General features: G+C 36.8%; 1 protein-coding gene across 1 annotated transcript in view; it reads left to right on the top strand.

The window, feature by feature from the left end:
- The window catches only part of PAK3 (p21 (RAC1) activated kinase 3), a 163,046-nt gene that overhangs the window by 17,028 nt on the left and 133,880 nt on the right, over positions 1–12,138 (top strand). Inside the window, exon 2 of the mRNA XM_090265283.1 lies at positions 10,340–10,440. Coding sequence (XP_090121409.1) covers positions 10,340–10,440 — 101 coding nt within the window. The remainder of the gene's footprint in view (positions 1–10,339; positions 10,441–12,138) is intronic.

Raw genomic sequence — 12,138 nt, 5'->3', positions numbered from 1 at the left:
CGAAACTATCATTCAGAATAGAAGGTCAGAGAAAGTGCTTCCAAGACAAAGTAAAACCGAAGGAGTTCGTTAGATCCAAACCACTGTTATATGAGAAGTTAAAGGGACTTGTTAAGAAGAAGGAGGATCAAAGCTATGAACATTAAAATGAAAACTGCATCACAAGAACCAACAACAGAAGCTAGGGAATTGAAACAAAGGCAAACTAAGTAGGCAACGAGAGTGGAAAAAAAATTGTAGGTATGGGAAACATAGTGGGGGGAGGTCAGTAGGGAGGGGGAAGGGGGAAAGGGAGGGAGATGGTACAGGAATTAAGAAGCATAGTAGAAGGAAATGGAGTAGACAGGAAGAGGTTAAGGAGAACTATATGCACAACCAGCCTAGGGCAAGAAGAAGAAAGGAAATCATAAAGATCAGAGCAGAATTAAATGACATAGAGACTAAACAAACAATCCAAAAAATCAACAAAACTCGGAGCTGGTTCTTTGAAAAAATAAACAAAATCGGCAAGCCTCTAGCCAGTCTAATCAAGAAAAAAAGAGAGAAGACCCAAATAAACAAAATCAGAAATGAAAGAGGACAAATCACGACTGATACCACAGAAATGCAAACAATTGTAAGAAATTACTACAAACAACTGTATGGCAAGAAATTTGACAACCTAGAAGAAATGGGCAAATTTCTAGAAACATATAACCTTCCAAAACCGAATCAAGAAGAAGTAGAAAGTCTCTACAGACCAATAACAAAGAAGGAAATTGAAACAGTAATCAAAAATTTCCCTGCACACAAAAGCCCTGGACCAGATGGCTTCACAGGTGAATTTTACAAAACATTTAGGGAAGAACTAACTCCTACCCTTCTCAAACTATTCCAAAGAATCCAAGAAGAGGGAAAAGTCCCAAACACTTTCTATGAAGCCAGTATTACCCTAATCCCAAAACCAAGTCAAGACACAACAAAGAAATAAAACTACAGGCCAATATCACTGATGAACATAGATGCTAAAATCCTCAACAAAATATTGGCAAACAGGATCCAGCAATACATCAAAAAGATCATAAACCATGATCAATTGGGATTCATCCCAGGGATGCAAGGATGGTTTAATATTCGCAAATCAATAAATATAATGCATCACCTAAACAAGATGAAAGACAAAAATCACATGATCATATCTATAGATGCAGAAAAAGCATTTGATAAAGTACAACACCCATTTATGTTGAAAACACTCAGCAAAATGGGAATCGAGGGAGCATAACTTAATATAATTAAGGCTATATATGAGAAGCCTGAAGCCAACATCATACTCAATGGACAAAAACTGAAAGCATTCCCCCTGAAATCAGGAACTAGACAAGGTTGTCCACTCTCTCCACTTCTATTCAACATAGTGTTGGAAGTCCTAGTCACAGCAATCAGACAAGACAAAGAAATAAAAGGCATCCAAACTGGGAAAGAAGAAATAAAACTACCACTATATGCAGATGACATGATAGCATACCTAGAAAACCCTATAAACTCCACTAAAAGACTACTACATATAATAAGTGAATTTGAGAAAATAGCAGGGTACAAAATAATTATACAGAAATCTAAGGCATTTCTGTACATCAACAATAAAATATTGGAGACACAGACAAAAAAGAAAATACCATTTACTATAGCAACAAGAAAAATAAAGTACCTAGGAATAAACTTAACTAAAGAGATTAAAGACCTGTACACTGAAAATTATGCAACATTGAAGAAAGAAATTAAGGAAGATACAAATAAATGGAAGCAAATACCATGTTCTTGGATGGGAAGAACCAACATCATCAAAATGACCATACTACCCAAAGCAATTTACAGGTTCAATGCAATCCCTATTAAAATACAAATGACATATTCCACAGACCTAGAACAAATACTCCAAAAATTTATATGGAACCAAAAAGGACACTGAATAGCAAAAGCAATCTTGAAATAGAAGAATAGAGCAGGAGGAATCACGATACCAGACATCAAACAATACTACAAAGCCACTGTGATCAAAAGAGTCTGGTACTGGCATAAGAACAGACATATAGATCAGTGGAACAGAATAGAGAGCCCAGAAATAAACCCAGTCTTCTATGCTCAACTAATATTTGATAAAGGAGAAAGGAACATAAAATGGAGTGAGAAGAGCCTCTTTAACAAATGGTGCTGGGAGAACTGGACGGGGACGTGCAAAAAAATGAAACCAGACCACCAACTTACACCACACACCAGAATAAACTGAAGATGGATCAAAGACTTAAATGTAAGCCGTGACACCATAAAAGTCCTAGAGGAAAACAGGCAGGAAAATTTCAGATATCCCATGTAACAATATCTTCACGGATACATCTCCTAAGGCAAGAGAAATAAAGGAAAAAATAAAGAAATGGGACTACATCAAACTAAAGAGTTTCTGCTCAGCAAAAGAAAACATCAGCAAGATGAAAAGGAAACCAACCATATGGGAAAACATATTTGCCAATGATATCACAGACAGGGGCTGATCTCCAAAATATATAAAGAGCTTATACAAGTCAGCATCAATAAAACAAACAACCCAATTAAAAAATGGGCAAAGGAACTGCACAAACCCTTTTCCAAAGAGGACATACAGAAGGTCCATAGACACATGAAAAAAATGCTCAACATCACTAGCCATCAGAGATATGCAAATAATATCTACAATGAGATACTACTTTACACCAGTCAGAATGGCCATCATCAACAAATCAACAAACAACAAATGCTGGTGAGGATGTGGTGAAATGGGAACCCTACTGCACTGTTGGTGGGAATGCAGACTAGTGCAGCCACTATGGAAAACAGTATGGGATTACCTCAAAAAACTAATAATGGAACTGCCTTTTGTTAATATTTATTTGTTTGTTTATTTATTTTTAGAGAGAGGGGAAAGGAGAAAGAGAGGGAGAGAAACATCACTGTGTGGTTGCCTCTCACTCGCGCCCCCAACTGAGGACCTGACGTGCAACCTAGTCTTGTGCCCTGACTGGGAATCGAACCAGCAACACTTGGCTCGCAGGCCAACGCTCAATCCACTGAGCCACAGCAGCCAGGGCTCTGGAACTGCCTTTTGAACCAACGATTCCACTGCTAGGATTATACCCAAAAAATCCTAAAACCCTAATTCAAAAAAACTTATGCACCCCTATGTTCATAGCAGCCCCGTTTACAATAGCTAAGTGCTGGAAACAACCTAAGTGCCCATCTGTAAATGAGTGGATCAAAAAACTGTGGTACATTTACACAATGGAATACTATGTAGCAGAAAGAAAAAACTCCTGCCATTTGCGACAACATTGCTGGAACTAGAGAGAATTATGCTTAGTGAAATAAGCCAGGCAAAGAGAGAAAAATACCATATGATATCACGTAATACAGGAGACTAAAGAACAACACAAACAAATGAACTAAATAGGACAAAGAGTAGAGTAGTAGTCAATAGGGGGGAGGTGGGAGGGAGTGAAGGTGGATAAGTAAGGGAAGGGTCTAGTCAAGGAACATGTATGGATGACTCATGGACATGGACAATGCGGAGGGATATGATTGCGGGAGAAGGGGTGGGCTGGGTGGGGAGGAGCAATGGAGGGAAAATGGGACAACTATAATTGAAAAACCAAATTAAAAAAAAAAATACCACCACTGAAGGAACAATTAAAAAAAAAATAAAGAAGAACTATATGCACAACCAATGGACATGGAATAAAAGGGGGGGACAACTGGAGTGAGGGGGATCACTGGGTTGAGGGGAATGAAGGGAAAAGAAATTGGGACAACTGTAACAGCATAATCAATAAAACGTATTTAAAATTTAAAAAAAAAACAATAATACATCGTGGTTCACTTATCGCGGCCTCACTGTATCGCGGGTTTTTAAAAAATATTATATTTAATTATTTATCCCAGATTTTTGTTATATCGTGGGATTTTGCAGTACTGTATATGTATGTTGTTAAAGTTACATAGGTTTAAGAATGTTGAATATGTTTTAGAACATAAGTAGTGTTTATAAAAGTGTGGAAAAGTTTAATAAGGGAGTGGGAAAGGCTAATAAGGGACTGGGAATGGTTTAACAGTGTGTGGGAATGGTTTATAAAGCCTTAAAGTATGATAAATACTAAAATAAATGTAAGGTTCCTACTTTTCAGATTTTCACCTATCGCGGGGGTGTGGGGGGTGCGGGTCTAGAATGAAATAACCGCAATAAGTGAGGGAACACTGTAATACAATAATGAGGTCTACTTTATAAGATTTTGGTGATTAAACTAGATAACATTAGAAGCACTTTGTACATGGGTAATGCTTCATAAATTATTGTTATTAAGTGTGCAGACATAAGGCAGGAGCTAGGAAATGGGAGACCACACAATACAAAGTCACTGCTGTCAAATATTTCAAATTTTAGCTAAAGAATTAGGTATATAATGAAGGAATAACAATCCAATGTTAATATGTGTCAAACTCAATATACACTGGGTAGTTTCATGGGAGCATGAAGAGAAGGGCATTTAACTTTCTTTGCAGAGTGAAGCAGGAAAAGATTTGCTAAAGGAGAGGAAACCCAAGAGTGAGTCTTCAAGAATAAGGACTGCCCTGACTAGTGTAGCTCAGTGTGATGGTTACTGTATTGCAAACCGAAAGGTTGCCAGTTCTATTCCCAGTTAGGGTACATGCCTGGGTTTTGGGCCAGATCTCAAGTTGGGGGAATGCAAGAGGCAATTGATCAATGTTTCTCTGGAACATTGATATTTCTCTCCCTTAATCTCTCCCTCCTTTCCCCTCTCTCTAACAATAAATAAATAAATAAAATCTTCAAAAAAATAAGAATAAGGACTAATTGGAGTTATCCACACAAAAGAGAGGGGAACCAGTAAAAAGTTAGACTTTCCAGGCCTTGGCCTAGCATGTGTAAAAGCTTGGCAGTAAGAGGAAAGCCAGCAGAGGATGGATGAATATGAAGAAAGGGATGAAGAAGTACAAATTTCCAGTTATAAAAACAGTAACAGGGGTATAAATTACAGCATAAGGAATACAGTCAATAATATTGTAATAAATATGAAAGGTAGCAGATGGGTTTTAGACTTACCTCACTTTATAAGGTATGTAAATATATAATCACTACATTACACACAAACTAATACAATAGTGTATATTAACTGTAATTGAAAAATAAATTTAAAAACAAAAGCTAGCAGTTTAGGAAGCATTAAACAGGAATGGGACACTGGGGGCCATTGCAAGAACAGACAATAGAAAGGGATGGAGGCAGATCATTGAGGCTCTTGGATAGCATGATAAGAAGCATAAAATTCCAACTTGGATAGTATGCTAAGAAGCATGGGTAATGGGGAGCCATTTAAGGGTATTAAGCAAATATAAGAATGCAGTGATATTATGTTTCAAAAGATTACTTTGGCCCAGCATAATAAATTGCAGGAAGCAAAACTGGAGACAGTAAGACCAGGTGAGAAACGCTGGTACCTTAAATGAAGATAATGGTTTGTGAGGATGAAAGGAAGAAGATGGATTTAAGACAAGTTTGGGATATAGAACAGAGAGAACTTGGTGACAAACTAAGGTAGAATTAAAGTAGAGACCAAAGAAGCTCCCAAATTTATGATTTGAACAGTTGGGCCAATGCTGGATTATCCAATAGCCAGAGTAAGCAGAGTACCCAAAAATGTGGAAACATATTGATTTTGGATATATTGTTTCTAAAAAGACTTAATCATTATAGGAATATCAGAACTTTTTAGACTTCTTTACCTTTTTATGCTTTAATATTGTTTTTATTTGAATTACATATTGATGAGGGGAGATCATAATCTTTTCATTAAGGCCTTAATTCTTCTCTGATCTGGGTAGTTATTGCTATCATTTCACTGAGAACATGGACACTGGAGAAGGAGCAAGTTTTGGCTTTCTGTATCTGTTATACTTAGCACTGAACAAAGGAAATAGCATGACTAGGCTGGTAAGAGATTGACTGACAATCAGGTAGCCTTCTAGGGAGACACCATTAAGGCAATTCACATAGCTCAGAACAAATGGAGTGTTTATGTTTAAAACAATATGCTTCAAATGTGCAGCCAAAAGTAAATGGAGAAGTAGGGAGAGCTTATTTGCTGGCAAGACAGATCATGAATGCAAGGTGATATAATAATTAGAGATGAAAATTAAGCTATGGGTTCTTAGCCTGGAGTTCAGGAAAATTTTTTATCTCTAAAATTATATGCAAAATTGTATGTGTGTACATAGTGCATTTTTACAGGCAGAAGTTCTACAGCTTCAGATTTTTCAGAGTGGTCTTTGGCCCACCCCAAAGATCACCAACCACCAGGAGTAAATTTACTATTAAGTAAATAAGGCCTCCTTTTCAGAGTTTCTCACTTTCCTGGGATTCTTCCAAGGCCCTAGTAGGAGTGCTAGCAATTTTGTCTTGCGTTTACTTAACGGGAGTGTTGCTTTCAAATTATATAAAGTGTCTGGTCCCACAAAAGCAGGATATATGATATCTTGCAACATTACTTAAGTATCTGGGAGTGGATGCCATCTAAGGTGAATGAGTGTGAAGAAAGGATTGTGGAGGGACTTCCAGCCAAGATGGAGGCTTAGACGGACAAGCTCAGTCTCCCTCTACAACTAGAAAGGAATACAACTACCTCAAAACGAAAGATAACCAGAAATTCCAGAAAATAAAACTACATGGAAGCCCAACATATGAATTTATAAACCAGCAGTGCTCACCTGGATAGGTAGGAGGGGCGAAATTGGAACTGGAATGGAAAGGTTGGGCGGTACTGTTTGCGGTAGCAGTGGGGAGAGTGGCAGGGGGGAGCAATCCCATCTGCAGTGGAGTCCTGGCAGCTCGCGACCCCAACGCGGGTAAAGGCAGCCACCCCATTGCATCAGACGGTGAGGCACAGAGGGCGGAAGGACAGATCCCAGTCTCCCAGTGGAGAATAACAGCAGGAATCCATCTTGGACCCCCGCCCCCACACAAAGCGCCACAGCGCGGCGGAAAATGGTTGGAATCGCCACAGGTCGCCGGGTAGTGACGAGTACACGGGGCTCCACCCCCCCACAGCCTGCCCAGGAAGCAAAGCAAAATACAAATCTGTCAAAATGAAGCGGACAACGATTGAAATCCCAGTGATGCAGCTTATCAGGAAGCAGATGAAGAACCTGACAAACGAACAAATAAGAAACCTTTCCAAGGCTCGGTTCAGAGCTATTGTTATAAGGTGGCTTACAGAATTAACGAAAGACTTGGAACAGAACAGAGAAGGAAAGAAAGCCACTCATACGAAAAGAAAGAAAACACAAACGAGACAAGTAGTGAGGAAATAAAATCCAGAGATCAAATCAACAAAGTGGAACATAGAGAAGGAACAGTCAACCAGTGCAGAAAGAGGAAACAAAAAGTAAGGAAAGTGAGGAGAGGATCAGAAACCTCTGGGACAGCTATAAGAGATCAAATATTCAGATTATAGGATTGTCAGAGGGTGAAGAAGAACTAGAAATTGAAAAATTATGTGAAAAAATAATGAAGCAGAACTTCCCGAACTTGGGGAAGGAAATAGATTTACAGGTCCAGGAAGCACAGAGAGTTCCAAAACAACTGGACCCAGGGAGAACCACTCCAAGACACATTGTAGTAAAGTTGTCAAAAATTAAAGATAAAGAGAGAATTTTAAAAGCAGCAAGAGAGAAGAAAAGAATCATGGACAAAGGGGTCCCAATTAGACTATTGGCTGATTTCTCAAGGGAGACCCTGCAGGCAAGAAGAGACTGGCAAGCAATATTCAAAGTAATGAAAATCAAAAACCTACAGCCATGAATACTCTATACAGCAAAACTGTCAGAAGGGCAGAGAAAGTGCTTCTAGGACAAAGTAAAACTGAAGGACTTCATTAGATCCAAACCACTATTATATGAGATGTTAAAGGGACTGGTTTAGAAGGAGGAACAAAACTATGAACATTAAAATGAAAACTGCATCATGAGAATCAACAACAGAAGCTAGGGAATTGAAACAAAGGCAAACTAAGTAGACAATGAGAGTGGAAAAAGGACTATAGGTATGGGGAACATACTGGGGGGTGTCAGCAGGGAGGGGGGAGAGGGAGAGAGAGGGAGATGGTATAGGGATTAGAAGCATAGTAGGAGGGAATGGAATAGACAGGAAGAGGTTGAGAAGAACTATATGCACAACCAATGGACATGGACTAAAAGGGGGGGACAACTGGAGGGAGGGCGGCCACCGGGTGGAGGTAAACAGAGGGAAGGGAAATTAGGACAACTGTTACAGCATAATCAATAAAACATTTTTTTTTTAAAAAAGAAAGGATTGTGAAAGGCCAAAGAGTGCACTAGGAAAGACAAAAGGAGAAGCAATGGCAATCAAAGAATAGTCACTGAGGGAGAAGGAGACTGAGACCACATTGTCAAGGAAGTAAAGCAGAAAGAGAGAGGTTAGCCATGTTCAACATGAATGGGAGATCAGGAAAGAGGAAAAATTAAGAAAATGGATTACATGAGGAGTTAGGGCACCTTCCAAAGAAGTGGCAAAAACAGAAAGCTGATTGTTCTATCTTTCTGAAAATATTAAAATGGTAGCTGAACAAGTATAAATGGTAGCTAGAGTCCACAAACATGCAAGGAAGATAAAAGTACCAACAGAAAACTCTAAACTTCACTGTTCGGTTAAGATAACATTCATCAATAAAGTAGGCTCACTGTAAAATTGAGATTTATACTGAGATTAAGTTAGATTGCACACATACTTTTCAAAATATGTCCTAAATGTGTTCCATGGCCAGGCAAAGGCTTTGAGTGACCTTCATCTCTCCATCTCCTAATTCTCTATCATAATCCTCTCAGTACTTGAATTTTCATATTTCTGCCCCATATCTCTCTGTTCTCTAACTGGTGATGTGTAGCAGTCAGAGTAGAAAGAGAAAAGAAGCCCTAGAATGAGATTTGAAAATAAAAGGTTTTGGATTTAAAATTATACTGGGTTACTCACAAAACTAATAATTCATGTATGGTTAATTGAATGTTGCCTGAAATTCAGGCCAAGGAGACATCTATTTGAACCAGAATGTTCTAAATTGGCCACCCCGAAAATTATGAAGTTGATTGGTTTTAATTGGGCGTACAAGAGTCATACCAACTTGTTCAGTATTAGGAGTGCTTTCTTTTTTAGTATGAAATGCAGCCTTACCAGAGATACATGCTCAAATCTGCTGATATGTCTATTATGGGAGGTACTAGATGCCACTCAATATCTTCACAGAAATTTCCTCTGGGATCTATTTTAAGATGAACTAATTTCATTACAGTCCCCAACTTAACTTCTTCAGCAATTATATTTTTAAAGGCTTTTGACTTAACTATTGATGTGGTTGTTCATAATTGTATCACTATGAAAAATCTGCTGCTTGAGGACAATGACTTTGAATGACTAATATGACAATATAATTGGGACATGGAAAATAGCTACAAATTAGAATGACTAAATAAAAAACTGATTTGAGGTTTCTAAGAACTAAAAATAATTCTGTAAAAAGCAGTAATTTGTATGTTTTACTAGCAAAGTGCTGGGTATCAAATGATTAAAACCATTTTTAATGATAAAGATTTGTAACATTATTGATTTTGGAATGTTATTGTTTAAAGAAGACCGAGAGTCTATTAAGACATGTTTCATAATGTAAATATGGAAATGAAAGATGTTCCAACTACTTGATTATAAGCTATGGTTAACATAGAAGCAATTCACAATACTTGTATATTTAGATAACACGAGCAATTTTATTTTCTAGCCCTTTTTTCTAATAGTAAGCCTTAGTTTGACTTGTGTATAATTAACACGTTGCGTACTGAGGTATTTAAATGCCTTTTAGAAATGACAAGAATTCTCGCCACCCATACGCAATGTGTTAATTTCTTCTTTAATAAGTAGCATTTGATCCAACAAAGCCAGTTAAATACAATAACATAGATACTTTGTGGTTACATCATTAGACTGGCAGAGAACATAAGTCAGTTTGACTGCATATTTTGTTTGAATTGGATTTTGGAAATTCATAAATTATTTGGACATAACATTTTGTCCAACTCTCAGCCACTTCTGCAAATAAATTATAATTTCTGCAGTTGAGTATTGTTAAAATTGTGTTGGAATCAACTGTCTTTCACATTTGTAACTGTTTTTGATTAATTTAACAGTACAAATTTTGGATGCCAAAACTATATCCCAAGTAAATACATGTTAACATTTTGCCTTTAGCCAATAAGAAGAAAGAGAAAGAACGCCCAGAGATCTCTCTTCCTTCAGACTTTGAACATACAATTCATGTGGGGTTTGATGCAGTCACTGGAGAATTCACTGTAAGTAAGCTTATTTTGTTTTGTAAGCCATGAAAAAAAATTTATTGTAGCAGATTTCAAGCAAGAATCACCATGTGCCCAAATGTCATAGACTTGAAGTTTTTGATGGCAAGAATATTGGCAAAATAATTCTGTCCATCTTAATAAAAAATACCTGATGGCTGTATAGTCTTCAACTTGCCTGAAAATGCTAATTTACCATTGTATAGAAGATGTAGTCCTAGTAGTTAGACCCTGCCTGGTTAGTCTGTTGTTTGTCATTTGAAGTGAATCCGAGAATCTTTTACTCAACTTGGAGAGTGGAGACAATCTGTATGAATAATTCAGGCTTTACATTGGAATCTTGCTTATCCAGATCAGCTAACCACATGCAATAACCAAAAAATTCTGTAAAACTGACCTGTTTGTCCTTTGATTTCAAGAACATAGCATATTTTGGGGCTTAACAGGTATATTTTGTATACACTTAAAAAAAACAAACCCTTTGTTTCAAGAAGAAATATTGATGGATATACTTTAGTGGTATATATATACCACAGGAAATACCAGTAAGAATTCTCTAGAAAAGCCTATATCTGTAGATCTAGCATTTATTTGCATATCTGTAGTGCTCAAATAGCACAAAATCTCAGATCTATGACATTTTATACTTAAGATCTGACATCTTTTTTTAGATGGAAGAAGAAAAATATCTACCTAGAAATACATCCCCAAGAAGATAACTCTTTACCATACTAGTAAGAAACTCAGTCACACTCTGCATTCTGAGATAATGAGTAATTTTGAATGCATTCAAACAAAAAGCCTTTGATAGGACCATCACAATTGATTCATGAGTTCTTAAACCAGAGATAAATTCAGATCTAAATAAGTGAATTTCCTGTTATATAATATGATGGTTATTGAGTAGACTGCCATATGGTTAAGTGGGGAAAAAAAGAAGTGACAAATTAATTTGATTTGTAAAATCAGATACTGTCTCAGAATTGACAACCAAATTATGTTATTGTTTTCTCCAATTCTGGAAGTAAACAATATGAAAATGAAGTGGAAACTGGGTAAATATCTTGGACTTGTTAAGTGATGTGAGCTAATTATTTGTATATTCTCAGTAGCAAGAAGGAAACATTAAGAAGTACTGACGTTGATAAATTTGAGATACTGGTAGGACTTAACCAATTTCATCACTGTAGTCAGAGACATTATTGAAATGGCCTGGAGTTTGAGTCAAACTTCTGTTCTTTACAATATGTGAAAATACTCTCTTAGCTATACTTAGGAAACATAACCTCATTGTCACTACTACCACCACTATCATCACCACCAAATAATAATTTTTATAATCTTAACAAGTTAAGATCTCTTTAAAAATTATAGATTGACTATTGTTTTCACATTTGTAACAGTAAAAGTACTTAAACTTTTAAAGTTTTGTCTAATATCTCTTCCCTTTTTAATTTGATGAACTTTATTTTTCCAGTTTTTATCTTTTTATGTCCTATGTGCTTTCATTCTGTTTAAATTTCTCTTCTGTTTTATTCTTGTCATTTGATGTAGAAGTTCTCCACTATCCTCATGTGATATTCTGTTTCCTTTCCAATGTTTTCTACTTTTCCCAACTTGCTTGACATTTTATACAATCTCTCTATCTTTAGCTCTTTCTTGTTTCTCAATGGGTTCTCAATGGAAATGAAGAAA

The sequence above is a fragment of the Furipterus horrens genome, unplaced genomic scaffold (genome assembly GCF_987537825.1).
Source record: "Furipterus horrens unplaced genomic scaffold, mFurHor1.1.pri manual_scaffold_17, whole genome shotgun sequence".
Taxonomy (NCBI): domain Eukaryota; kingdom Metazoa; phylum Chordata; class Mammalia; order Chiroptera; family Furipteridae; genus Furipterus; species Furipterus horrens.
Note: the sequence above shows the minus strand (reverse complement) of the source record. Positions and strands in the feature narration are given on the sequence as shown.